The following is a 26,400-nucleotide window of genomic DNA, read 5'->3' as shown; positions in this document are numbered from 1 at the left end:
CAAATAAACGCACAAGACAGGCACGACAAAGAAATGCAATAAGTAATGGGTTTAATGAAAATAAATGCGAGGATAACACAAGGGGAAAACGAAAGTAAAAATAAATGTGGTGTGGTGTGTTGGCGGTTACTCAGCTCCGGTCTCCACGATGTTTTTGGGCCGTCACAGGTCCCGCGTCCCTGCGCGGGAAAACGTGCAATGGTGCGAAGTCGGGTCCTTCTTGTTCGGCTTCACCGAGCTCCGACCGTCCTGAACTTCACAGGCGCACACGACACGAAGCGCAGCCGTCACGAGCCAACACCAAGAGAGAGAGAGAGGGATGCATCCGTCTTCATTGAACAGTTTTGGCTGGGTGGTGTCGTAGTGTCTGGGTGCCGTTGGCAATTATGTTATTTTAATCATGGGCTGGTCGCATGGCTAACCAAGTGTGCTTTATAAGAATGAAGGGAAAAATCACAAGGGCAATTACACACTGGGAATTTATCCATAGGCGCTAACTAATTAGTATAGCTCCACCGCTCAAATGGAGACACATAACGCTTACACGGACATCCGGTCCTAAATTAAATACATTGAGGTGGCTTCACGGCATACAGAGCACGCTACTCTATACAATTCTACCTCGACTATGGTATTTCCTTACCTTCACCTATACACGTAACAATATGTTTGTGGGTCCTTAATGTCCGTGTTTGTATGCAACAAAGTGAGACTAAAGTAGTGTAAGGAGATTGAAGGGTTGGGGTGGTCATGAAGAAAAGCTGAAGAGGTGTAGGGATGATAAATTCTTGGAGAAAGTGCTGACGAAGTAAATCAAAGGAAATAAGTAAAACTAAACATCAGAAAAATAGTGGGGAAAAAAACAACAACATGGAGAAGGATGGAGCAGATAATTTTTAAGGAAACAACATAGTCTTAGAAAAGGATATATTGGGGGGAGAGGTGGGGAATAAAGGCAAGGAAAGAGGTTATGGTTTCTTCTAACCCCTTTGTAATAGCCTCAAATGTACTTTCCCCCACCCCTGAGTTCTTGATTGGAAAGACCTTTGATGCTCAGTTAAAAAAAAAAAATCTCAGGGTTTCTTTTTCATTTATCAAAAGATGTTAAGCAGATGATACCTTGCAGGACATTCTAGTGCATGTCCTTATTCGAGTTGGCAGCTTGTATTTCTGAATAATGCCTGAGAGAGAAGCTTTTGGTTTAAATCTTACTGCAATGATACTGCTTTGCAAGATGTTCACAACCAACCGTGCAGCAAACATTGTGTCTGTGTGCTATTATCATGCCATTACTGTTTTTATGCTTGCTTCCTGATACAATTTCCTCTGTCTTTAATCACCTTTTAGGTATATTTACAGGATATGCCCATTCAATAAGATTGTGCAGAAGCCCAAGAGTGGAGGCACTGAGACGAGTCTCGGGTAAGGGTTGCTGTGATTTTGGTATGGTGCAATAGATGTTGGTGGTGTCCCATTCTCAAAGGCATTCAGAATTGCTTGCACCTGATTGCACTCTGCATGTATCGAATGATGGAAGCCTTTGTCTTTCGGGACCTGCTGGGTTAGTGTGGCGAGCACCGTTTTTTCTGCTGTAATCCGTGGCTTCTGGAATCAAAATTGTAATCTTGTCTAATTCTTGGCACTGCTTGGTCTTAATAGTGTTGCCATTGCTACATTATAGTCACGCTGTATTGCAGCGCAAGGGAAGTTTGTTTTTGAAACCTTTTTGCTCTATTTGCTCAATGCACTTTATTGCTTGTCATCACTGTTTTGTTCGTGTGATTTTTTGCAGCTATCTAGCTGTAGTTTTGTAACTGAATAGCAAGTTGTCCATGCCCGCACGGGATTTTAAACAGGGTCGGTATAGAGGCGGTAAAATGCAAATGGCGTCTTCTGTCATCGAGCCAGCAAGCTGGGAGCAACAATTCACATTTATTACCACATCTGATGTTCCATTTGAAACTGTATGTCCGATATGAGTAGCTTTTTTTGCTACCTAGGGTCCATAATAAATATTTATTTTGGTGTCAAAACCAGTGAACAATTGAAAATTAATAGTAGGATGAATTCAAACTTAAACTTTAAACGTCACAAAATTGTCCATAACATTATTGCTGCCCAAATTTCACAAGCCAGTGAGTGGGCATCATGAGCTCAGATTGTTGTTTGAGGCACCAGAAAATCTGGCTTCCATCTTTTGCAAAAAAATTATTGACAAGCAGTTTCAGTGTTTGATTTTGAATGGATTTTCAAAGTGGACACTTGATTACATGCACACATCATTTTTTTTTCTCTGAATCAATCAATGATTGTCTTGTACAACATGTAAAAAGTGCTTTTGTAAATCCCCTTTGTGCAGTATTTTGACCTTGGGAGGGACATTCTGAAGGTAATTCTCAGCAGCAAACAGATGCAGCAAGCACATTGTTAAACATTCCAGTAAACCTTACAAATACAGCGTCAGACATGAAGCCAAGAGGTCGGTGGAGTGGGAAGATAATTACAGAAGCCTTCATAACAAAAGATAGCAAAAGGATTTGAATTTGCCTAAAATGTAATAATGGCAAGCTTCTGTGAGTTTATGCATGAATGGGGAGGTTTGCATGCCCCTGGCAAATAATTTCCATTCCTCGGTTTACCCTGAATTTTGAATCTTCTGCATTTGGCACTCTTGGGTACGCCTTTAAATGTACTTCATTTTAAAATGTCATCCGGGATCTTCCCCTATTTGTGAGAAATTTTCTGTATAGACTTCGGTAACTCGCAACTACTTTTCTCTTTTATAATTGTTTTTTGGCTGCTCGTACTACAACAACAACACAACAGGCATTTTAAGGCCATTTTCCCTGCTAGAGCGGGGGTTAGCCTTGCGGTCCCCATGACAATCTTCTCCATTTTGCCCTATTTTCTGCATCTCCCCTTGTTATAACCCCCTTGCCCGCATTTCTTCTTCCACCATCTTTCGCCAAGTCTTTCTCGGTCTTCCCCGTCCTCTACTTCCTTCTACATTAATTTCCATCACTTCTCAACCAGTCACTTTCATCCTTCCTCAACACATGACCAAACCATCTCAATCTGTTTCTCTTCACAGCATCCATCACAGGCTCTATTCCCATCATCTTTTGCAATTCATCATTTGTCTTCCTCTCTCTCAACGATACTCCACACATCCACCGAACCATTCGTCTTTCCAGCCTTTGTTGCTGCTCTACATTCATGACCCATGTCTCGCTCCCATAAATCATAACACTTCTCACACATGCAGCATACACCTTTCCCTTCAGCTTCAACGGCACTCCCCTCCTCGTCAGCACACCACTCAGTTCCCGAAACTTCTTCCATGTATATCACTCGAGCAACCGTTGCAGAGTCTGATCCACCTTCTCCATTCAGCATGTCTCCAAGGTAGCAAAACGTTTTCACACCTTCCAGCTTCATGCCGTCTCCAAGATCCAACTCAACATTTCCGCCATCTGCAGCTCCCTCTGTGCACACCTTACACTTGAATGTAGCTGCCACACTGGTTAATGACCCTCTCAGACCACCACATTTTTTGATGAACCCACTCAGTACACATTGTACATTGAATGGAGTTCACTCCGACACCCTTCCTGCACAGAGCACACGGCCACTTCCCAGTCAATCCTCTTCCTGGCATAAATCCAAACTGCATTTCATCGATCTTCACTTTCTTCCTTATCCTCCTTTCCAACACCCTTTACAATACCTTCATTCCATGCTCCAATAACTTTATCGCTCGATACGAGCCACATTCCACAGGGTCACCTTTCCCCTTGTATAGAGGGATGAGGGTACTCAGTTCCCAATCCACTGGAATGCGGCCTTCTTTCACCACCAGATTGCAGATCTCTGTCATTCTCTTCACACCCCAACTTCCTGCTGCCTTCAACATATCTCCCACAACTCCCGTTGGCCCTCCTGCTTTTCTACTCTTCATTGCTTTTATCGCTTCCTCAACTTCCTTCTCAGTTATCTTCTCTGCCGGTCCTAAAACTGGGTTACTCTCTATGTTGCCATTCCATTCATTCTCTGTATTCAACAGCATTTCCATATATCTTTTCCATCTTCCTTTAATTCCATCTGGGTCGACAACGATTTGTCCCACTTCATCCTTCAAGCAACTCACCCCCATCACATCACACCTCTCTTTCGCTATCTGCTTTGCAATCCTGAATACCCCTCTCTGACCCTCTTCCGAATCCAAGTGTTCTCCGAACATTTTCCTGCATGCCTCCTGCGCCATTGCTACCACTTTCTTTGCAGCCTTCTTGGCTGCCTTATAACTTTCATGCTCTGCCTTTTCTGCCCCCGTACCCTTCACCTTCTGCCACTCCTTGAACTTCTTCCTCTTCTCGTCAATCCTCTTTCCAACTTCATCTTCCCACCACCATGTTTCCGAGTGCCTCGGTGTTCCTTTTGTTCATCCACATACCTCACCAAAGGCTCCCAACAGACTATCTTTCATTGACATCCAACTACTTTCAAGCTCAACCACATCATCCTCTACCATACTCAGCCTCTCTTTTAATGCCTCCCTCAATGTCACCTCTTTGAACCTCCACACCATCATTCTCGGTTGGTAGTTCACCCGCCGAGCTCTCCTCGCACCTTTCACCCTTATGTCGCAGACAACCAAGTGGTGCTGTGAAACAGCCTCCTCCCCCGGGATCACCTTTGTGTCCCGGAGGTGCCTCCTATCTCGCCTACGCTCGTGCTATTTTCCTACGTAGTACGCTGCTCGTACTATTTTTATTAAATGCTAGTGAATGATAATTTGGTTGGTGTTTGGCATTACGGTATATCTACTGCTTTTACTGATACATTTTGCCAGCATGAATGCCTCCATTAAAGAAGGGAGAGTATTTATGAATGCAAAGGTGAATTTAAAGTTAAATGTTATTTGAATACTATGCTGCAGTGTACTACTGTTCCCTGTATGATTGTTTCGAAATGCCGACGGATCATATTGCATTCCATGTCACTGGAACTTGGGTAAGCAGGTTCTTTGTGATTTTAAATCCTTAAAGAACATGGGGATGAAAGCTCATGTAGCTTGTCCTTCCTTGACAGCATCTACTTATTATTTGCATGAAAATGTAATAATTGTTTGATTGTGGAAATCTGCTTTTTTATCGAGCAGATATGTTAACATTCTGTTTATCTGCCAAACAATGCCTGTCGTGTGCGTTTGCGCAAGCACCGTCCTTGTCCTTGGAACGTGCGTGCGATCCATATCCATTGTGTATAACCGTGCACACTGAAGTCTCTGCATTTTAGTAAATTTTGAGGTGAATTACGTGCTTAAAACACAACTGCTTTTAACGAAAATGCACAAGTTGTAATCAGATTGAAATATTCAAAATATTTCTGGAAGAGTGAACTGGATTACTGTTGAAATCTTGTCAAGAATAGGCAAAGTATGCAGCTGAAGGTCATGGTAAAATTTCACCAAATAATCCACAGTATCAATCCCAAGGTTGGCAGTTTGCAAGCCGGCATTTCACAGCTTCAGTCTTGGGCACATTTCTACGTTATTGGATTTGTCAGCAAGCGAAAAATATCCAATTTCCTTTAAAATGCAATACTTTTGTCTGGGCCTGTATACTGTTTGACTTCACATATTGAAGAGTAGTTTTGGCAAATGATTAATTTGCTTATGAAGCATTTGCCAAAACTACTCTTCAATAACACATCGTCAGCGGGGCATTTAAAATAAGTGGCCATGAAGACCTGATAAAGATTGATTAAATTAGCCAAATTATATAACGGTTCATGTTATCAACATTTACAATCATAAATTCACTGAATGAATTTTAATACATGACTTGCAATTAAAATGATGTTATGATGATTTTTTTTTTTACTACTAGAAATGAAGAAGAGAGGGGGTGGAGGTGATTCTTAGTCATAAGCACAATGGTCATGATGGTTCTACAATCAATAAAAAAGCAATATTCTCTCGGTGTGTGAGCCTTTGCTGTTTGTCTAATAAAGGCAAACCGGCAGGAGACGTGACGTGGTCAAGGCATGTTGTCGTTGCTAATGACATTTCATGTAACTTTATGACATTGATTATTATGCGATTTTGATTGCAAATTCTTTGGTTTTGACAAAAACAGCCGATGGCTTTTTTTGTTTGTTTTTGTATACAAGATCGAGGCTCGTGAAAGAGCTAACATTAATCACACACAAAGACAAACCGACACATAAATCATATAATAAGGGGACCGGTAGACAAGATGGGGAGAGAGGGGGAAGGACACAAACACAACATTTGAGAGCAGGGACCGAGAGACATGGAGACATCGAGAGATCTGAGAGAGGGCGAGGGCTTTGGGGGGGGGGCATGGGAAGGGGGGGTGGGAGAGGTATAAAACATATGGACACTGCAAGGACTTCCAGGAAAGAAGTTGGAATTTCAAAAAAAGTGGATCTGGGGTGAATTAACGGGGGTAGAAAAGATCAAGGTTTTAGATGGGGGAAGATAAGAGATGGTGGTGAACAGCTGTTTTACAGGTGGTGAACTGGTGGTGAACAGCTGTCATCTCTGGTGAACAGATGGTGGTTTTTCATAATTCTGAAGATTTATTTTTCTGTTGAAGGTATCCTTCCAAATTTAGATTTAACCTCAGAAAGCAAGCAAAGCTTGAATGAAAAACATCATCACTGACTAGGATTGCTCAAGCAATGGACAAATCCTTGGAAGATATACAACAACACAACAACATGCATTTTAAGGCCATTTTCCCTGCTAGAGTGGGGGTTAGCCTTGCGGTCCCCATGACAATCTTCTCCATTTTGCCCTATTTTCTGCATCTCTCCTTGTTACCCCCTTGCCCGCATTTCTTTTTCCACCATCTTTAGCCAAGTCTTTCTCGGTCTTCCCCGTCCTCTACTTCCTTCTACATTCATTTCCATCACTCTTTTCAACCAGTCACTTTCATCCTTCCTCAACACATGACCAAACCATCTCAACCTGTTCCTCTTCACAGCATCAATCACAGCCTCTATTCCCATCATCTTTCGCAATTCATCATTTGTCTTCCTCTCTCTCAACGATACTCCGCACATCCACCGAACCATTCGCATTTCCACCCTTTCCAGCTTTCGTTGCTGCTCTACGTTCATTACCCATGTCTCGCTCTCATAAATCATAACACTTCTCACACATGCAGCATACACCTTGGAAGATATAGATCTGCTAAAATTCCATAGAAATTATCCAAATCTTCAACATTTAAGAGGATCGCAACATCTTCACGAGCTGGATAAGAAAATTGGGTTCGTTATATCTGATTTGATATTTACATCCACCACCGAAGGTAAATGAAGGTTATGTTTTCACCCCTGTCTGTCTGTCTGTCTTTTTGTTTGTCTGGGAGCACGATATCTCAAAAGGCGATGGAGGATTGTGACAGTTTGGTTGGGTGTGTGAAAAGGACAAAGTAATTAGATTTTGGTGAATATCTGGAGCCAGCTACTATAATATTTTAAGTGATTCTTCATTATTGAGTCATGGGGCCAGAAACTATATTTAGCACGTCATCTGAAAAAATTTGGACGGATTCGGATGAAACTAGGTGGACAGGTTGGGTGTTTGAAACGGACAAATTGATTCAATTTTGATGAAGAACTGAATCCGGATCTGGATGTGCGAAGTTAAAAAATTTGTTTTACTTGATTCTTCACCATTGAGAGGTAGGGAACAAACGTTATATATACTAAAAAAATAACCACCTTTGGAGGCCATTTTTCCCCGCAAAGCGGGGGTTGGCCTTTTTCGGGAACCGTGGTTGTTGTTGTTTTTCGGTCCCCTTTTTGAAGCAATGTTTTACGGCCGGATGCCCTTCCTGACGCCAACCCTTTTTGCCGCCTTTAATGACAAACAGGGAATTACCAGTGAACTGGTACTCAATTAGCCGACCTCGGAAGGATGACAGGCTGAGTCAACCCCCCTGGCGTTAATTCAGCGATCGACCGGGATTCGAACCCAGGATCCTAGGATCCTAAGCCGGCACCCTAGCCGCTAGCCCAACACCAGGGAACAAACGTTATACAGCACGATATCTCAAACGGTCATGGATGGATTTGGACAAAACTTGGTGGATGTGTTGTGTATGTGACAAAAACAATAATACAAGCCGCTTAAGTTTTGTTCACGGTGATAAGTAGGTCAGGCTTATCAGTGGGATACAAAACGTAAACTGTTCAGCGTGGTGGAGGTATGCACTCAACCGAGTGCCATTCGAGATGGGTACTGTTTTGCAAGTCCATAATCCGGACAAAAACTGAATGTTATTTGTAGTGGTGAGGTTAACGTCCAGTTTGGAATCTGAAATAAAAGTATTTGCTCTAAAGATCCCCATTTCACTGTTGTAAACAGGAAAATCTGTGTAGTACTTTAGAACCTCGACATTCACTGGGGATGCATTCCTGGAAAATGCCGCGAATGTTGGGGCATTGTTACAATGGGAAAAAGGGTAGGTAGGTCCCTGGCGGTTCATGATTCATAAAGGAAAATTTTATGAACACGAATGCACATCATTAAAGTTTCATTTGAAATGCTTACAAATAAAAGAACAACAGCAGGTGCTGTTTCCAATTTTTATTGAAGATACTGTACATACAGTATGAAGTAAATTTTGATGATGATGATTGTAATCAATGATGATTTAGAATCCAATAAACTCGATGAACTCCTCTGAAGAGGATGCAGGTGAGGTCACTGATGAGGCAGGTGAGGTCGCTGATGAGTTGTGCAATGAAGGCAATGCAGGCACTGGCGCTCAAGGTTCGAGGTGGAGGGGCCAGGGCGGAAAAAAATGGGTGATCGCGAGCTGTTTTGCTGAGTGCTGCAGGTTTCTGTGCAGCTTTGTATGGCAGCAAAACATCATCCACCCACCTCTTGAACTTGGAGGTACAGCTCCGTCGGCATCTTGCAACATCAGTGACTGACCTCGTATCCTGCAGCACCTCAGCCAGGAACTTGACGGTCAGGTTGGGCCGTGCCACCTGGTACTCCTCTTCACTGCCCTCCTGCTCAGAAGCCTTAATTATGGCCTCCAACTCTTCCTCAGTCAGCTCCTCACCATGCAAGTTGATGAACTCCTCCAATTCCTCAGACTGCATGTTGTCGAAGCCTTCCCCTCCCACCTGCTGTGCCAACCGGGCTGTTGACAGCCTCACTTCCTTGGTGTCGGTAAACCTCCAAAGTCGTTGACTACCTGTGACCATAGATTGTGCCAGCAAGCATTGATGGTGGAGGCTTTGACCGCATTCAGAGAGTCCTTGATGATGATGATACAGTGCGCGATGTTGAAGTCCTCCCTACATTTCCCAACGCTAAGTTCGGGGGCGAGGTCAATAGCATCCAATATGTGACGGAAGGTGCGGTGGATGTAATATGTTTTAAATGTTGAAATCACACCTTGGTTGAGTGTTGGGTGGCAGGAAGATGACCTCAACATTGGGATGGGCCACCCTCAGCCCCTTGGGTGGCCTGGTGCATTGTCCACCAGCAGGAGAACCTTGACGGAGAGGTTCTTTACTGCCGGGTACCTCTCCATTTGAGATGAAACAGTTGTGGAACCAATCCATAAAAATGGTAACTGTTACCCATGCCTCTGTTGGCCATCCAAAATACGGGCAGAGTTTGCTTGTTTTTGCCCTTGAGAGCACGCGGCTTTTGAAAACATTACAGCATTATCGGCCTAATCAAGCAGTCCCCTTTGGCGTTGGTACAGTAGAGAAGAGACGCCCGGTCCTTCACAGCCTTCAAGCCCAATGCCTCCTCTCTTGCTTCGAGATGAAAGTCCTCATTGGCATTTTCTTCCAGAACAGGCCGGTCTCGGTTGCGTTGAAGACCTGCTTTGGTAGATACCCTTCTTCTCGATGAGCTGCACGAGTTGAGCAGGGAAACTTTGAGCTGCCTTGTTGGCCGCTGAGGCACGCTCGCCTTTGAGCTTACATTGCGGCAACTGTCCTGCTGCTTGAAGTGCTCAAACCATCCCATATCCCATGCTGGCTTCGAAGGGACTGGCGCCACTCATACTCACATCACTCGTACCCGCATTGCTCGTGTTTGCAGCACCACCAATGCCAGCCAGACGATCGTACATTCGCTTTGACTTTACGCGAATCAGAAGTCGGCTTAGTGGTTTTATGCATGACATGTGTAAGATGCTTTTAGAAGTGTTATGTGTGTGGCTGGTGGTAGATGGTTGGTTGGAGCTGCTTTGTGTTTCTACGCTGCTGGCAGAAGATGCTTTTAGAACTGTGTTTTATGTGCGGCTGGAGATAGATGGTTGGTTCGAGCTGCTTTGTATTGTCGTGTCCCCAGGGTTAAGACCCCAAGAGGACGAATGACCAAAACGAGCTTTACTCCGAGGTGTATACCCAACTTGGTGGTAGTGACACGCGCGGGAAGGTTCGAAGTCTCACCCGATCGGGAACACATGCAGGGGTTATCTGAACCCACAGACACAAAGACGGGACAGCAAAATCCACAATACAAGGAAAGTAAAATTTGACAAGTAATGATTTAATGAAAATAAATGCAAATAACAATGAAAGGTAAGGTAAAAACTAAAATTCCTAATTGAGACTTCTCCTGTCAGACTCGTATACAAACAAGGGGAAAACAAAAGTAAAAGAAAATAAATAATGCTTTGGTGATCGGCCGGCACTCAGGTTTGCTTCCCCAAATGGCTGGTAAGACTTGCCGGTCGCTCGTTGCCTCCAAACCACCGTGCGGGAAACGCACAAAATGGCACGGAGTCGCGCTCTTCGACGTCCAGAGGAAACAGGACGCGGATGCAGTCCACCGCCGACGTCGATCCTGTGCCTTGTAGTTCCGACTGTTCTGAACCGCTGTTTCTCTCTGGCCCTTTCCCAAGAGCGCACACGGACCAAAGACCACATGCCCGCGACCAAGCCAGAACAAGGAGGAAATGCGACTGCCCACTATCAAAGCCAGGACCAGAAGAGAGCAAGATGGTGCGACCACGTCTTCTTTTTTTTCCCTTCACTCTCGAATCTTCCATGTTGACGTCACACTCTCTCCAATCACCAAGCTCTACTCAATCATCCCATCGCGCCTCCACCAATCACGAAGGCCAGGGCGTGGCCTCCTTGTTGCAAGTCATTGGGGGCGGAGTCTAATCTCCCATCTGGAATGTTCGGATGACGTCGAAGGCCTTGAGACGGGGTTTGACTGGCATGATCGACAAATGTGCTGGGTGTTGGTTAGCCCTGGCGGCATTGTGAGCGAATGAGTCCATTTACAGTGTGATCGTTGTAGTTATTGTAATGGTGGCCCTTTTTGATGCAATAACAATGAAGGGAAAAATCGCAGGGTAATTACACACTGGGGTTTATCCTTAAGCCCTACCTAATTAGCATAGCTCCACCCCTCGTATGGAGACACATATACAATCTTATTCCATGCAGATTCCCTACTTAGTTACATCGAGGTTGGTTCTTCTTCTTCGCGACACTCAGAGCATGCTAGTTTATTCGATTCTATCTCGGCCAAGGTATTTCATAGTTTACCCCCCACAGACGTGTGCTATTACCGTACACAAACGTTACTGTATTTATGGGCGGCTGATAAAAATGGTTTTGGAACTGTTGTGTGTGGCTGGTGGGGGATGTTTTTGCGCCCACAAAAAACCACGAATACACGAAGCACAGGGCTGCAAATGGAGAAGCAGGTCAAATTTTATGAACTGCGAATACACAGAATCCGCAAATGTCTGAACTGCGAATGTTGAGGTTCTACAGTGCTTTAAAAGCCTCACCTGGTCTTGTCTACTTGTGATGCTTGTGCACTCATTGTGGTTGACTCTTAGCAGAGCTTTATTACAGTCACTCTATGACAGAAAATAGGGTAGCCTCCAACAAATTGTAAAATAAATGATTTGACTGCCAGTTTTTTTCCATATAATTACTTTTCCAAGTGTTTGTGCGTTTGTGCATTATCCTTCACGGCTGAACCATCGCACCTTGGGGTCCCAACTTTTTGACCAAACCATTGGTCCGATTGCTAAGAAATTTTCACCACAGGAACGCCGCCTCCTGCAGAATTTTTAATGATAAATATAATGTGATATGTCACACGGTACGGCACTATCTTGGAAAAAACCGCAAAACTTTGCACCTCCGTCTCCGAAACCGCTCCATGGAAAAAATGAAACCATGGCTCATTGTCATGTACTCCTCATGGGGAACAACATACATTCATTATCAAGGGAGGTGCAAAGCACCCCTCTCTTATATATGGGATCGTTTCTCTGTTTGCAACTTTAACATGGGGATGACGTCATAAATTGACAAGTAGAACGCTTGATCCGATCAGTATGATAGCCCGTCGGGCAATGCTGTCTGGAACAGCGTTTGTCTGTCCGTCCGGTATATTTATGTCCCTTACAATTGCCTACCAATCAGAGCTGAGCATCTGGTCATATGGCAGGGGGACAGCAGATCCATGCCCAGCGACACCATTGCTAGACTATCGGTGTTGTTTTACTTCTGGTATGGGTTTTCCACGGCATGGCACGATAAGCTATTTATACACATTTACATGGTGTTTGTCCAAGGAGGAAACTCCTTGTGGAGTGGGGATATTATTAGTATTAACATTGTTTTATAATAACTAACATTATACTATTATCTTTCGTGGTGTTATTACTTTTGTTATTTGAAGCGGCCTTGGAAAATAAAACGCCACAATAAAGCTATCTTAACACGGAGATAAACATCAAGGTACAACCACTTTGGAAGGGAAAACCTCGTTGTTGTGGGGGTGGGTGGTTAATTGGTGCAACCTCCATCATGTGACCCTTGGTCTCCCTGTCAAGTTTGGTTGCGATTGGATAAGTAACGACCGAATGTGTTGTCATCAAAAATCAGTCAGACAGACAGACAGACAGACACCAAATTGCATATTTGAGTATGATGCTTCGTGGTCGAGCTCCTGTATTGTTGTATCTCGGTCGATTTTTATGTTGTCCGTTTTTTGTTTGTTTTATACCTTGCATGACTGTGCACTTGGTGCCACTTGTTAACACTTGTTGAGGTCAAATTCCAGATGAATGTCGTCGTAGTATCGTTTCACTAATTTGAGCTGTTCTGCCAAATTTTCGTCGATTGGTGTAAAGCGTTTTAGATCATCCATGTGCAGTGCATATGTCACCTTCCCTGTCTCTTTGTGAGTTCTCTTATTGGGCGTCAGGGTGTATCTATGTTCTTCCTCATTAATGAAGTTGCTCAGTGGGTCCAGTGCTTGGCTAAAGAGGAGGGGTGAAAGGTCGTCTCCATGGAAGATTCCTCGATGTATTTTCACTCTTGATATTTCGATCTTTCCAAATGCTGTAATATCAATGTGGTATTCCAAAGCTCAATTGCTTTCTCTATCAGTTTGAATATTTGGAGATTGATCTTGAACAATTGCATGCATTTTATTATCCATTAATGCGGGACACTATCAAAGCATTTTTGTGGTTTATCCATACAAACAACAACAACATGCATTTTAAGGCAATTTTCCCTGCTAGAGCGGGGGTTAGCCTTGCTAACCCATGACAATGTTCTCCATTTTGCCCTATTTTCTAAATTTCCCCTTGTTAACCTTGTTTCCCCTTGTTAAGCCTGGTGTTGGCTTAGCGGTTAGGGTGCCGGCTTGGGATCCTCGGATCCTGGGTTCGAATCCCGATCGATCGCTGAATTAACGCCAGGGGGGTTGACTCAGCCTGTCATCCTTCCGAGGTCGGCAAATGGAGTACCAGCTTGCTGGGATGAATGATCCCGGTGTGTACCCCGGCTTAGAATAGGTACACCGTATCCCTGCGCATCGTAAGAGGTGACCAAGGGTTGGGGTCAGGAAGGGCATCCGGCCATAAAAACATTGTCTCAAACAGGGAACCATGATTGTCATGGGGTCCGCAAGGCTAACCCCCGCTCTAGCGGGGAAAATGGCCTTAAAACGATCATTCATTCATTCATTCATAACCCCCTTGCCCGCATTTCTTATTCCACCACCTTTAGCCAAGTCTTTCTCGGTGTTCCCCGTCCTCTACTTCCTTCTACATTCATTTCCATCATTCTTCTCAACCAGTCACTTTCATCCTTCCTCAACACATGACCAAACCATCTCGACCTGTTTCTCTTCACAACATCCACCACAGGCTCTATTCCCATCATCTTTCGCAATTCATCATTTGTCTTCATCTCTCTCAACGATACTCCACACATCCACCGAACCATTCGCATTTCCACCCTTTCCAGCCTTTGTTGCTGCTCTACGTTCATAACCCATGTCTCGCTCCCATAAATCATAACACTTCTCACACATGCAGCATACACCTTTCCTTTCAGCTTCAACGACACTCCCCTCCTCGTCAGCACGCCACTCAGTTCCCGAAACTTCTTCCATGCACATCTCACTCCAGCAACCGTTGCCGAGTCTGATCCACCTTCTCCATTCATCATGTCTCCTAGGCAGCAAAATGTTTTCACACCTTCAGCTTCACGCCGTCTCCAATATCCAACTCAACATTTCCTCCATCTGCAGCTCCCTCTGTGCACACCTTACACTTGAATGTAGCTGCCACACTGGTTAATGACCCTCTCAGACCACTACATTTTTGATGAACCCACTCAGGGCACATTGTACATTGAATGGAGTTCACTCCGACACCCTTCCTGCACACAGCACATGGCCACTTCCCAGTTCTTTCCACCTCACCACATGCTTTACCACTTGCCATCACCATCGTCTTTCCAATATTCACCTTCAGACCTTTTGCCTCCATACATTCCTTCCACTTGTTCATCTTCTCCTTCAGTCCATCCATACTCTTTGCGATCAACACCAGATCATCTGCATACAACAACCCCCACGGAAAACCCTCCTTTACATTCCGAGCCAGCACCTCCATCACAGCTACAAATAGTAGTGGACTTAGTACCGACCCCTGATGCACTCCCACCTTCACCTCAAACTCACCACTGTTCCCGTCCTTCGTCCTTACAGCTGTGCGCGCTCTTTCGTACATTGCCATCACTACTCTGATCAACCATTCCTCCACAGGATCTCTGTATCTCAGCCTGAGTGACCATCGGGTTCTTGGTCACCACTCTTACCGAGGCCCTCCTCCCCCGATTGCTCAATTTGGCCAGACGGCCAGCTCCAGGAAGAGTCCTGGTTGTTCCAAACTTCTTCCATGAAATAATTATGGAGCCACTGTGCTCTTGGGAACCTTCAATGCAGCAGAAATTTTTTTGTAGACTACCCCAAATCTGTGCCTCGACACAATCCTGTCTCTGAGCTCTGCAGGCAGTTCCTTTGACCTCATGGCTTGCTTTTGCTCTGATATGCATTGTCAGCTGTGAGACCTTACATAGACAGGTATGTGCCTTTCCAAATCATGGCCAATCAATTGAATTTACCACAGGTGGACTCTAATCAAGGGGTAGAAACATATCAATGATGATCAAGAGAAATGGGAGGCACCTGAGCTAAATTTCAAGTGTCATAGCAAAGGGTATGAATACTTACTTATGTCAATGTGATATTTCAGGTTTTTCTTTTTTAAATAAATTTGCAAAACTTTCTAAAATCCTGTTTTCTCTTTGTCATTATGGGGTGTTGAGTGCAGATTGATGAGGGGAAAAATGAATTTAAACGATTTCAGCATAAGGCTGCAACATAACAAAATGTGAAAAAAGTGAAGGGGTCTGAATACTTTCTGAATGCACTGTATATCTCTTCCATCTTCCTTTAATTCCATCTGGGTCCACAATTATTTCTCCCACTTCATCTTTCAAGCAACTCACCCCCATCACATCGCACCTCTCTTTCGCTATCTGGTTTGCATTCCTGAATACCACTCTCTGACCCTCTTCCGAATCCAAGCGTTCCCCGAACATTTACCCATATGCCTCCTGCGCCTTTGCTACCTCTTTCTTTGCAGCCTTATTCGTTGCCTTATAACTTTCATGCTCTGCCTCTTCTTCCCCCCGTACCCTTCGCCTTCTGCCACTCCTTGAACTTCTTCCTCTTCTCCTCAATCCTCTTTCCGACTTCATCATCCCACCACCATGTTTCTGAGTGCCTCGGTGGTCCTTTTGTCCATCCACATACCACACCAACGGCTCCCAACAGACTATCTTTCATTGACATCCAACCACTTTCAAACTCAACCACATCATCTTTGACCATTCTCAGCCTCTCTTTTAATGCCTCCCTCACTGTCACCTCTTTCAACCTCCACACCTTCATTCTCCGTTGGGACTTCACCCGCCGAGCTCTCCTTGCACCTTTCACCCTTATGTCGCAGACACCCAAGTGGTGCTGTGAAACAGCCTCCTCCCCCTGGATCACCTTTGTGTCCCAGAGGTGCCCCCAATCTCGCCTACGCACCATCAGGTCGTCAACGGTTGTCGTCGACCCACCTGATGTGTTATGTAACAAGCTTATTATCCGCTTTCTGGAACTGAGTATTACAAATCAAAAAACCAGCTCCATCAGCAAAATCCAAAATCCTTTCACCTTCTCCATTCCTCACACCAGTCTGTAACCCCCATGAACTCTGTCAAAACCATCCATACTCCTTCCCACATGTCCATTTAGGTCTCTTCCTACCACAACAACTTCCTCATATTTCACGTTTTCCATCAGCTTCTCTATTGCACACCAGAACTTGTCCTTCTCTTCATCGCTCCGACCAACCTGCGGAGCATATCCCGAGATGACGTTCACCAAGAGCTTTCCAATAATCATTTTCACCATCATCAACCTTTCACTCACTCTCGTCACACTCATCACGCTGGCTACAAACTCCTCAGAAAACAGGACACCAACACCATGCACGCCTTCTGGGTACCCTTGCCACACAAACTTGCATTTCTGTCCCTGCCTACCCTTCACCATTCTCACACCACTTCCCTTCCATCTCGTCTCCTGCACACAACATATGTCCACTCTTCTTTTGACCAATACTTCCACCACTTCTCCTGATCTCACTGTCATTGTCCCTGCATTCCATGTCCCAAACCTCAGAAACCGATCTCTATGTGGGGCATCAGACATTTCGTTGTCATAAATGGAGTGATTTCCACCCTTGCTTGGTTTATCCAGCTGCGAATAATTTGTTTCTTGTATTGCAATTTTCGAGTATGGCGTTGTTTTGTAGCAGGTGGTCTGTTATTCCGTAGCATCCTCTCTTGCATCCCTTCTGTTCTGCCGCTAGACCTCCTTCTTATGTTAGGTGATGGTATTTCACTTTTTGTTATGATTCTTGTCCTAGGTTTGTACATTGTTGATAGACATGTTCTTGGTCTACTCTTATGAGGTAGTTGGGTCTCTTCAGATATTGGGATGAGGAAGGTTGTTACCTAATGTAAGCCACTCATCCAAGGTCTCCTCTCCGTGGATGTGTGTGTTTGTGTGTGTTTGTGTGTGTTTGTGTGTGTTGTGTGTGTTGTGTGTGTCGTCCATCGACAGAAAGGAGCAGAGGTGGTACACTTGCTTCTGAGATGATTAGCATGAGTTTGATTCCTGACCTGACTATAAACTGTGGCTCGGCATTTTGCAGACTGTGTTGCATCATGAATTATCCTTTCTGCTAGCTGTCGTTGGTGGACATTAAACATGCCATTGGGTCAGTCACAAAGAGTAGGCAAGTTATTGCCGTCACCCCAAACAAATTAAAACTTTTGCCCAAATAATTTCCAGTCAAACGCAGCAGGTCTCGTCAGCCATTTTTGGAAAGACTTGGGCCAAAATCCCTCTCCAGCCAACCCCTTAAGAAGGTTGGATTAATTGGAACCAGTGAAGAACTCATTGAATCTGATTTACCATACAACCACAGGTTAATGTTTGCAGATGGGACGCCCAGTTTAATGTCCATCCGAGGGACGACACATATATTGATAAATTACTTGCCTGTGAAACACTGGGATGACAGTTTATATCTAGTTGGGATTCAAACCCAGTGTAGATAGCTGAGGCAAGTGTGCATACCTCCAGGCAATCCTGCCAGCCCAACTAGTAGATAGATTCGTCTGTATTTGCCAGATTCACCTTTGATTGTATTTGATGATTTGGCAAATGACAACTTAAATGCTGGAGACATTCTAAATTCCGAGGAATCTCACCAACAGGGAAATTGTATCAGTGGCATAGCTGCTGTCCTTCACCAATAATGCAACCAGCAGAATGAACTTGTTAAATTCATTTTGGTAAAATAAGTATTCGCCAGATCAAAATCATTATTAGTTTACTGTTGTTTATGCTTGCTGCTCTATATTTTGAAACACCTTCATGAGTTTTTGATCTGCAGTATCTTTAACATGGAATCGAGCTCTCGGAAATAGGGCCCAATTTTGCCTTCCCTCCTGCATGCCTGAACTGCTCCTGATTCCATTACTGTAGCTCTGTTTAATGCTCGTTCCTCTTTGCGTGTGCTCAGGTCTTGGGGGATGTGGGTTGACCTTGGGAGCAACAATTACAGCCAGATGAAGTACGATCGTGGCACAGCATGCTGGCAAGGCCCAAACCGCTCGACGCTCGTATGTCACGCATCAGACAGCACGTGGGACGCACTCTAGCTGCAATACACAGATATGCAGTATTGCACACCTCTGTCGTGAGGCTTAAGTGCTATTGGGAGAGATGAGGAAGGGGGCAATTGGGTAATCGTAAAGGGGAGGCAATGAAGACTTTGGCCATGGCAAGGTGGGGAGTGGAAATGATGAATGAGCAACCATAGATTTTGTGCATTCAGGGTGTGGGTGCCTTTGTGATATGTCTTGGAACACCATTGCATCACTATAATTCTTAATGTAGCAGTGTGGACATGTAATTATGTACTTCCTGTTCCATCACTTTGAGTTAGTTGTGAACTGAATAAAAGCAATGGTGTTTTTGTTTTTACATTATTATGCAAAATAATCTCAGAGAATCTGCCAGCAACCCTCTGATGGTTAAACTGCCGAAATCTCGGCTCTCTGCTCACCTTCACTCTTTCATTCCTCTTTTCTCCCGCCTGTGGAACAAACTCCCACACTCCCTTCAATCCCTCTCCTCCCTCCAGGTCTTTAAAACAGCTGTTCACCACCATCTCTTATCTTCCCCCATCCATAACCTTGATCTTTTCTACCCCCACTAATTCACCCCAGATCCACCTTGTTTGAAATTCCAACTTATTTCCTGGAGATCCTGGCAGTGTCCATATGTTTATACCTCTCCCACCCCCCCCCCCTTCACATGCCTCCCCCCCTTCACATGCCTCCCCCCCTTCACATGCCTCCCCCCCAAAGCCCTCTCCCTCCCACAGATCTCTCGATGTCTCCATGTCTCTCGGTCCCTGCTCTCAAATGTTGTGTTTGTGTCCTTCCCCCTCTCTCCCCATCTTGTCTACCGCTCCCGATGTTATTTGTTTTATGTGTCTGTTTGTCTTTCTGTGTGATTAATGTTCGCTCTTTCACGAGCCTCGATCTTGTATACAAAAAAAAAAAAAAAAAAAAAAAAAAAAAAAAGAAGCCTGTTTTAGGAGTAATATTTGAAAAGGGGAAGGGGTTTGTTTGGCTTTTATTTATTATTTTGTATACATTGTCTAGGCTCATGTATACATAGTCGAGGCTCGTGTAATACATAGTCGAGGCTCACTTGCTTCACTGAACCCTTGCAGTTATTTAGTTTGTAGGTGAAGCACCTTGGGACAGAAAAATGGTTTGAACTCTACTAAGTTTTTTTTGTATATAGTATCGAGGCCCGTAGAAGAGCTTGAACACAGAACGAGTTAAGATGTAACAGAACAAAATAACAGTAGAAAGAGCTGGGGGATGGGAAGGAAAGATACACCATCAACATGTTTGAGAGACCAAATTGTGGGAAACTTGGAAAATAATGGGTGTGGGTAGGAGTGAGAGCAAGGGGGAGGACACGGGGTGAACAAGATGAATACAGCTGCAAACTCTCAGGCACAGAAGCGGAGGGAATGAACTAGAAACCTGGAAAGAGGTTACTTGCAAAGCTTTGGGGGTGGGGAGGGGGAGGGAGGGGTGGGACAATGCATGAAAGGGGCAGAGGGTGAAAACCAGAAAGGAGGTGGTAAAAGGCAAAGAGACCACTGACCTGTCTGTGATGTGAAAATTATCGGCCCAGAGACTCAGCTTGATCAAGGGAGATTCCAATCATTCTGAAGACCTTGGTTTCTACTGCATCAAGCTGAGCAGGGTGTGAATCAGGGGCCTCAGCCCAGAGGGGAGAGCTGTATCCCATCAAGCTGTGGATGAGAGCCTTGTAGGTATATAAAAGTTCAGATGTGCCAAGGAAAGACGTTGCACAACGGAGGATATCCAACTGGCTTTGGAGGCCAACTTAGATATGTAGTTTGCCCAATAAATATCATGGCTGATAGTGAGGCTCAGAAGTTTTACTGATTAAACCACTTCAAGAGGATTGTTAAGGAAGTTCATGATATCAAGGTCTGCAGAGAGGGAAGAGGCTGCTGCCTACCTTTCTGAATAGTGAGATATGTTACAGCAGAGTGTGGAGTTGCCACCAAAGAGATCAAGAGAATTTTCCAAACACTTATAAAGATCGTTGATGAAGATTAGGAAATCCAGAAGTGGAGATTAGAGGATCCTGATTAGAGCTACGCATTGCGCTACGAGAGTCGAGAAAGTTAGTAAGCCATGTGTGGAGGTGGCGGTGGATGCTATAGGCAGAGGGTTTGAAAATCAAGGCGGAATGCCAGACTGTATCAAATGCTCGAGATATATCCAGATAGACTTTCCTGATCTCATTTCTGACATCCATTGTTGGGAGGGTGGAAATGCCATGTTCAAGGTAGAGTAACTTGGGTCTTTCACCAAACTGATGGTCTGAGATCAGGCCATTGGAGAGAAGGAGGCATTTAATGTCAACTGTGTTTATGAATTCCATGACCTTGCTGATAGTAATTCTATAGTTGAGGGAATCGGTTTTTGCACCATGTTTTAGGACTGTTGTGATGTTGACCGACTTCCAAGCAAATGGAAGATGACCGAAGGCAAATGATAGGGTGAACAGAGCAGAAAGAGGATGTGCTAGACTAGGAGAGTAGGAGATTAGAACATTACACTGATGCTGTCTGGGCCAGTTACAGAATAAGTTGAGGTTTGCCCAAAATTTCTCCACCATCTCAGGTAAAAAGGACAGAAGCCAGGAGGAGTTGGGTGCGACCCAGTAGCATGAGGTACATATAGCAAGGGGTTGGAGACATAATTATTGGAAGCAAACACAATTGAGGCATTCGGCCTTCTCACGAATGGAGTCGGTAGTACTGCCATTTGAAAAGAAGGATAGGATGGAGGGGGAACATACTCCAGAGACAGACTTGACAAGGTGCCACCATGTTTTTGAGGAAGGATACAAGTATGAACGTTCATTCTTGAGGTTGGCCAGCTGTTCTTGAGGTTGGCAATTCCGTGTACCTTTGGCAGAGAATCGGGAATGGGATAACTGAAGATGATATGGAATGAATCTGTGCAGAAAAAATGAGAGCAGGTTTCTGTGGAAGAATTCCCAGGCTGCATTAATTTCAGGGGTGTCAAATATAAGGAGATCAGTCTTCTGAGGTTAGATGGCAGGTCAGCAGTGCCTGACAGTCAGCCTGAGTGAACTGCCAGACACCCTGCCACTGAGACGGCTGTCTGAAAATTCACAGGGCTCTCTGAAAACTCTCACCAGCATATGACCAGACAAATCAATTGGAGCAGAGGAAGAACAGGAGACATCACCAGGAAAGTAGGTCATTACCAAGTCCAGAATGGAGGATTTGCCATTGGCAGAAACCTGGCTTAGAAAGTCCAGAGATTGAGTTAGGTCCATGGAGTCACAGAAGTCCTTTACTGCAGTGCAATGTCTGGTGAGAGATGTACCAAAACCCAGTCAATTGGCATGTTGACAGTTGAAATCACCACAAATGAGTAGGAGAGAGTTGGGATGGTGGTTAAAAGTTGATCCATGTTGGCTGAGAGAGAGAGAGAGAGAGAGAGAGAGAGAGAGAGAGAGAGAGAGAGAGAGAGAGAGAGAGAGAGAGAGAGAGAAGTAGATGGAGTCGTCACCATTAGGAGGACTGTACAATACACAGACAAACAAGAGATTGGAGCAGAGGAGAAGTTGCAGTCAACTCGGCATTCCTATGTGATTGGAGGTGTAAGATCGATACACTGACAGTGAGATCTTGGAGTTATTGAAGGAAAGTGCAACTTTGAAGCCGGAACGGGGTTCCAGCCTGTCAAACCAGGGGAGACGATAGCCAGGGTGGCACACTGAGTTCGGTACGGCCTGTGGGAGAGATGATTGTGTTAAACAGATGTCCAGTTTATCAGCAGCGGCCTGGATTGAGAGATTAATTAAGTTGTAGTAGAGGCCCCAGTTGTTGGAAATCCACACAGTTTGGAACAGGAGAGGAGGTGCTGTTGACTGGGTGCAGGAATGTGGAGAGGTGGTATGGAAACTTGTCGAGGGTGTGGAGCCAGGATGAGGCTGAGAAAGGGTGGGGTGGAGGCTGTGAGGGGAGTGGGAAGGGGGAATGAGTGCGGCGAGAGGAGTGAGCAAGGGGAATGTGTGTGTGTGGGGGTGGAGGTGGGGTGTGAAGAGGGGAGGGGGGAGGCAAGGAGTGGTGGGGAGATGGGAGGGTAGCTGGATGAGGTGGGTAGGGGACAAGGGGAGGCTGGTCTGATGAATCAAGGTTTGAACTTTTTAGATCTAAGAGACGCCCGTTTGTACGCTGAAAACCTGGAGGATAGTACAGCACGCAATGTTTGCAGCCTACTGTGAAACACGGGGGAGTCTCTGTGACTCTCTGGCATTGTATCTCAGCTTTTGGTGTCGGAAATCTTTTTAAAATCAATGGGACTCTGATTTAAAAAGAGGTACAAGCTGATGTTGCAGCACTGGCTGTATACATTTGTTATCGAAATTCCTAGTGGAAACATTCCGAGTGGAAATAGTGTCATCGAAAGAAATTCATTTTCCAACAAGATAATGATCCAAAGCACACTTCCAATATAGTGAAACAGTATTTGGAAAACAAGGTCACTGCTGGTGTGCGCCAAGTGTCACAATGGCCACCTCAGAGTCCGGACATGAGTCCCATTGAGGCTAAATGGGATTACCTGGAAACAGAAGAACAAGAGGAACCCAACTAATGCTGCAGAACTGTGGAATGCAGTGCATATAGAAAGTCTACACCCCCTTTCAAAATGTTCACCTTTTGTTGCCTTATAACCTGGAATTAAATTGCATCAAACCAATCTTTTTCCATCTTCATTTACACATTGTAACCCACAACTTTGAAGTGAAAAACAAATTCTACAAATTTCAGAAAATTAATTAAAAATACAAAACCAGCATATATTGGTTGGTAAGTGTCCACCCCCCTGAGTTAATACTTGGTAGAAGCAACTTTGACAGCAATTACAGCTGTGACTGTTGGGATAGGTCTCCACCAACTTTGCACACCTTGATTGAGCAATATTTGCCCATTCTGTACAAAACTGTTCAAGCTCAGTCAAGTTGCACGGGGAGCATTGATGGACAGCAATGTTGAAGTCATGTCACGATTTTAGATTGGATTTAGGTCGGGCCTGTGACTGGGCCACTCAAGGACATTTATATTTTTGTTCCTTAGCCACTCCAGTATAGCTTCAGCAGTGTGCTTTGGGTCGTTGCCATGCTGAAAGGTGAACTTCCGTTTCGAATTTCTGCTTTCTTGCAGTGAACAACTTGAAATTTATGGTGAATTGTGAAATAAAGATTGTTAATATTTCGTTTGCACTTATATTATGTAGTGACTCCAACTTCCACAAGTGATCATTTGAACATGACCCCATTCTAGGAATGAATAGAAGCACCATAGGTTTCAACTTTAATAGAACCCCAACAAACCTTCTTGCATTTGTATTGTGACTCGGAATTTAGTCATTTCGCTCACTAATGTTATGATTTTGCTTTTTTCTCTCATATGAGTTTTCTCCATTCGTTTCAAGCAAGCACTTGAATTATTTAGACGACACTCTCTTTCTGTTGCTGGTCACCTGGCAGGAAAGCCATTCTTATTTTGGGGAGTGTGCCCTCTTTATCGAATTGTGTTTGGCAGGAACAAATTGAGAAACTGCTCTTTTATTCTCTGCTGCCACTCATAAAGCTGCACACCCTTGTTGCTAGGTGCCAGCTCTCTGTGCATTTTTAGGCTTTTGGCATGCATTGGGTGTGTTGGATGAGCGGTGATGCATTGCCTGCTTTATTCTTTCATCTGTTCATGGATGCTCCTCAGTATAGATTGTCAGCATGAATATCCTTCATATCTAATCATGGCTTTCTAGGTTTAATTTCAAAGCTATTTTTTGACTTTTGATAGGGCTATCATGCCTTTAAGCTGAGCAATTTTGCTTAATGCTTGTTTTCCACTAGCCATCTTTTGTGGTTTATCAGAATGTGGTTAACGACATTGTCGATAATGTTAACGATATTGTCCCATAGCATTTGGTAAATAGGTTCAAAATCACTTGATATCATGTTTATTACACCATGGTAATTTGTTACCTCCACCACCAGAGGTGGACGGAGGTTGTATTTTCATCCTTGCTTGTCTGTGTTTGTCTGTGAGCAGAATATCTCAAAAAGTTGGACGATTCGGACGAAATTTTGTGAAGAGGTTGGGCGTGTGACAAGGAAGAAATTATTAGATTTTGGTGAAGGTCCGGATCCGAATCCGATAATTTTTTAAGTGATTCTTCACCATTGAGAGCTAGGGCAAAAAACGATATATTGCACGATGTCTCAAAAAGTTATTGACGGATTTGGACCAAACTTGGTTAACAGGTTGGTTGTGTCGCAAGGAAGAATTCATTCAATTTTGGTGAAGATCTGGATCCGGATACGATAATCTTTTGCGATTCTTCACCATTGAGAGACGGGGTCAAAAACGATGTATAATAGCACGGTATCTCAAAAAGTTGTGGATGAGTTATGACAAAATTTGGTGGATGATTTGGGTAGGTGACAAGAACAAGCCGATTAGATTTTGGTTAATGTCCGGATCCAGATCTGGACTATCAGTGGGATACAAAACATAAGCTGTTCCGCTTGGTGGAGGTTTGCGCTATACTGAGTGCCGTTCTCGTTCAGTTGGTTTTTCTTTATTTATCTTCCTTATCCTTCACCACCACTCATCCCCTTGTTGCACAAAGCTATTCCTTTAAAATTTTCTAACTCTTACTGTCACCCTGCAGGTGAAACTGACTTGTGGTCGTGAAACTGTTGTCACATCCACTGTGGAACCATCGCGATGTGAATATGCCATGGAGATGCAAACTCCAGCACTCTGCCAAGAGCCCAGGTCTCAAAAACAGCCTGGAGATGAGTGGCAGCAGGCACATTCTGAGTTATGAGTGCATGGTGTCTGTTTCCATTGAAGGTACATCCATTGAAAGAAGCAATTACATATTGATGATTAGTTAGATGTCTGTCATGCACAAATAATCGTTAAAGGAACACTCCAGCCATATTATCTTGTCTACATTGTAGTAACAAACTAAAAAAAATCCCAGAAATAATTTTTGTCTTTTAAAATATCACTTGATAAAGTAAATTTTTCAATGTGCCGAATTTTGCTTGTAAATAACTGAGTTCTGACCAATCACAGCGACCCCAAATCTGATGATGTCATCCTTCTTCCTAAGCTTCAGACCACTGACAGAGAAACCAGAGTTAACGGGCACAGTTTATCCTGTTATTTTTCATTTTTAGAGTCCAAATTTGCCTCATTCATTTCAATCCGAGAGTAAAGTTGTTCATGATTTTAGTGACGACAGCTCGCATTGAGCGATGAAAGCTTGGAGGTAGGTGCAAGAACTGAAAACACCGACTGACGTACATGCGGGCGATGTGTCATAATGGCGAGTGGGGTGGAGTGATTTCAATGAACCAATCTGATGATGAAAGTTGTGTGACTGAGGACAGAGTGTTCCAGATTGTTTGTCTGAATAAGGATCGAAGTTCTTGAAAAGGCTTTATTTGCTTTACATGGCGTGAGGACTCTTGGGCCTCAATAAAACCTATACCGAACTCCATTCAAGCCCCATTCTTTAAAGAGTTAAATGTAGACCTGCTAAATATTTGGGAGTATTTGACATGAATAAAGATGTCTGTTATGTACAGTATACATACACTAAAAATGGAAAGGCCAAATTATAATTTGCCAAGGAGTACAGATGTGAACCAGTAGCGTTCTGGAACAAAGTTTTTGGACAAATGAAACCAAGATAAATCTTTACCAAAGCGATGGAAAGGTTAAAGTATGGAGAAAGGAAGGAACTGCATAT

At 44.1% G+C, this 26,400-nt stretch overlaps 1 protein-coding gene across 3 annotated transcripts in view; it reads left to right on the top strand.

Annotated features, from left to right (window-relative positions):
- Window positions 1–26,400, top strand: part of PRKCSH (PRKCSH beta subunit of glucosidase II) — a 306,309-nt gene that overhangs the window by 265,416 nt on the left and 14,493 nt on the right. For all 3 annotated transcript variants that reach the window (XR_013622808.1, XM_068114189.2, XM_068114202.2), the window contains 3 exons: window positions 1,348–1,422; window positions 18,492–18,591; window positions 25,309–25,493. Coding sequence is in view for 2 of the 3 variants with exons in the window: in XM_068114189.2 (XP_067970290.2) it covers window positions 1,348–1,422; window positions 18,492–18,591; window positions 25,309–25,467 (334 nt within the window). In the remaining variant the exon portion in view is untranslated. The remainder of the gene's footprint in view (window positions 1–1,347; window positions 1,423–18,491; window positions 18,592–25,308; window positions 25,494–26,400) is intronic.

Source organism: Myxine glutinosa, chromosome 1 (assembly GCF_964187855.1).
Source record: "Myxine glutinosa chromosome 1, kmMyxGlut1.1, whole genome shotgun sequence".
Classification (NCBI taxonomy): domain Eukaryota; kingdom Metazoa; phylum Chordata; class Myxini; order Myxiniformes; family Myxinidae; genus Myxine; species Myxine glutinosa.
This window is presented reverse-complemented; position numbering and strand designations above follow the sequence as displayed.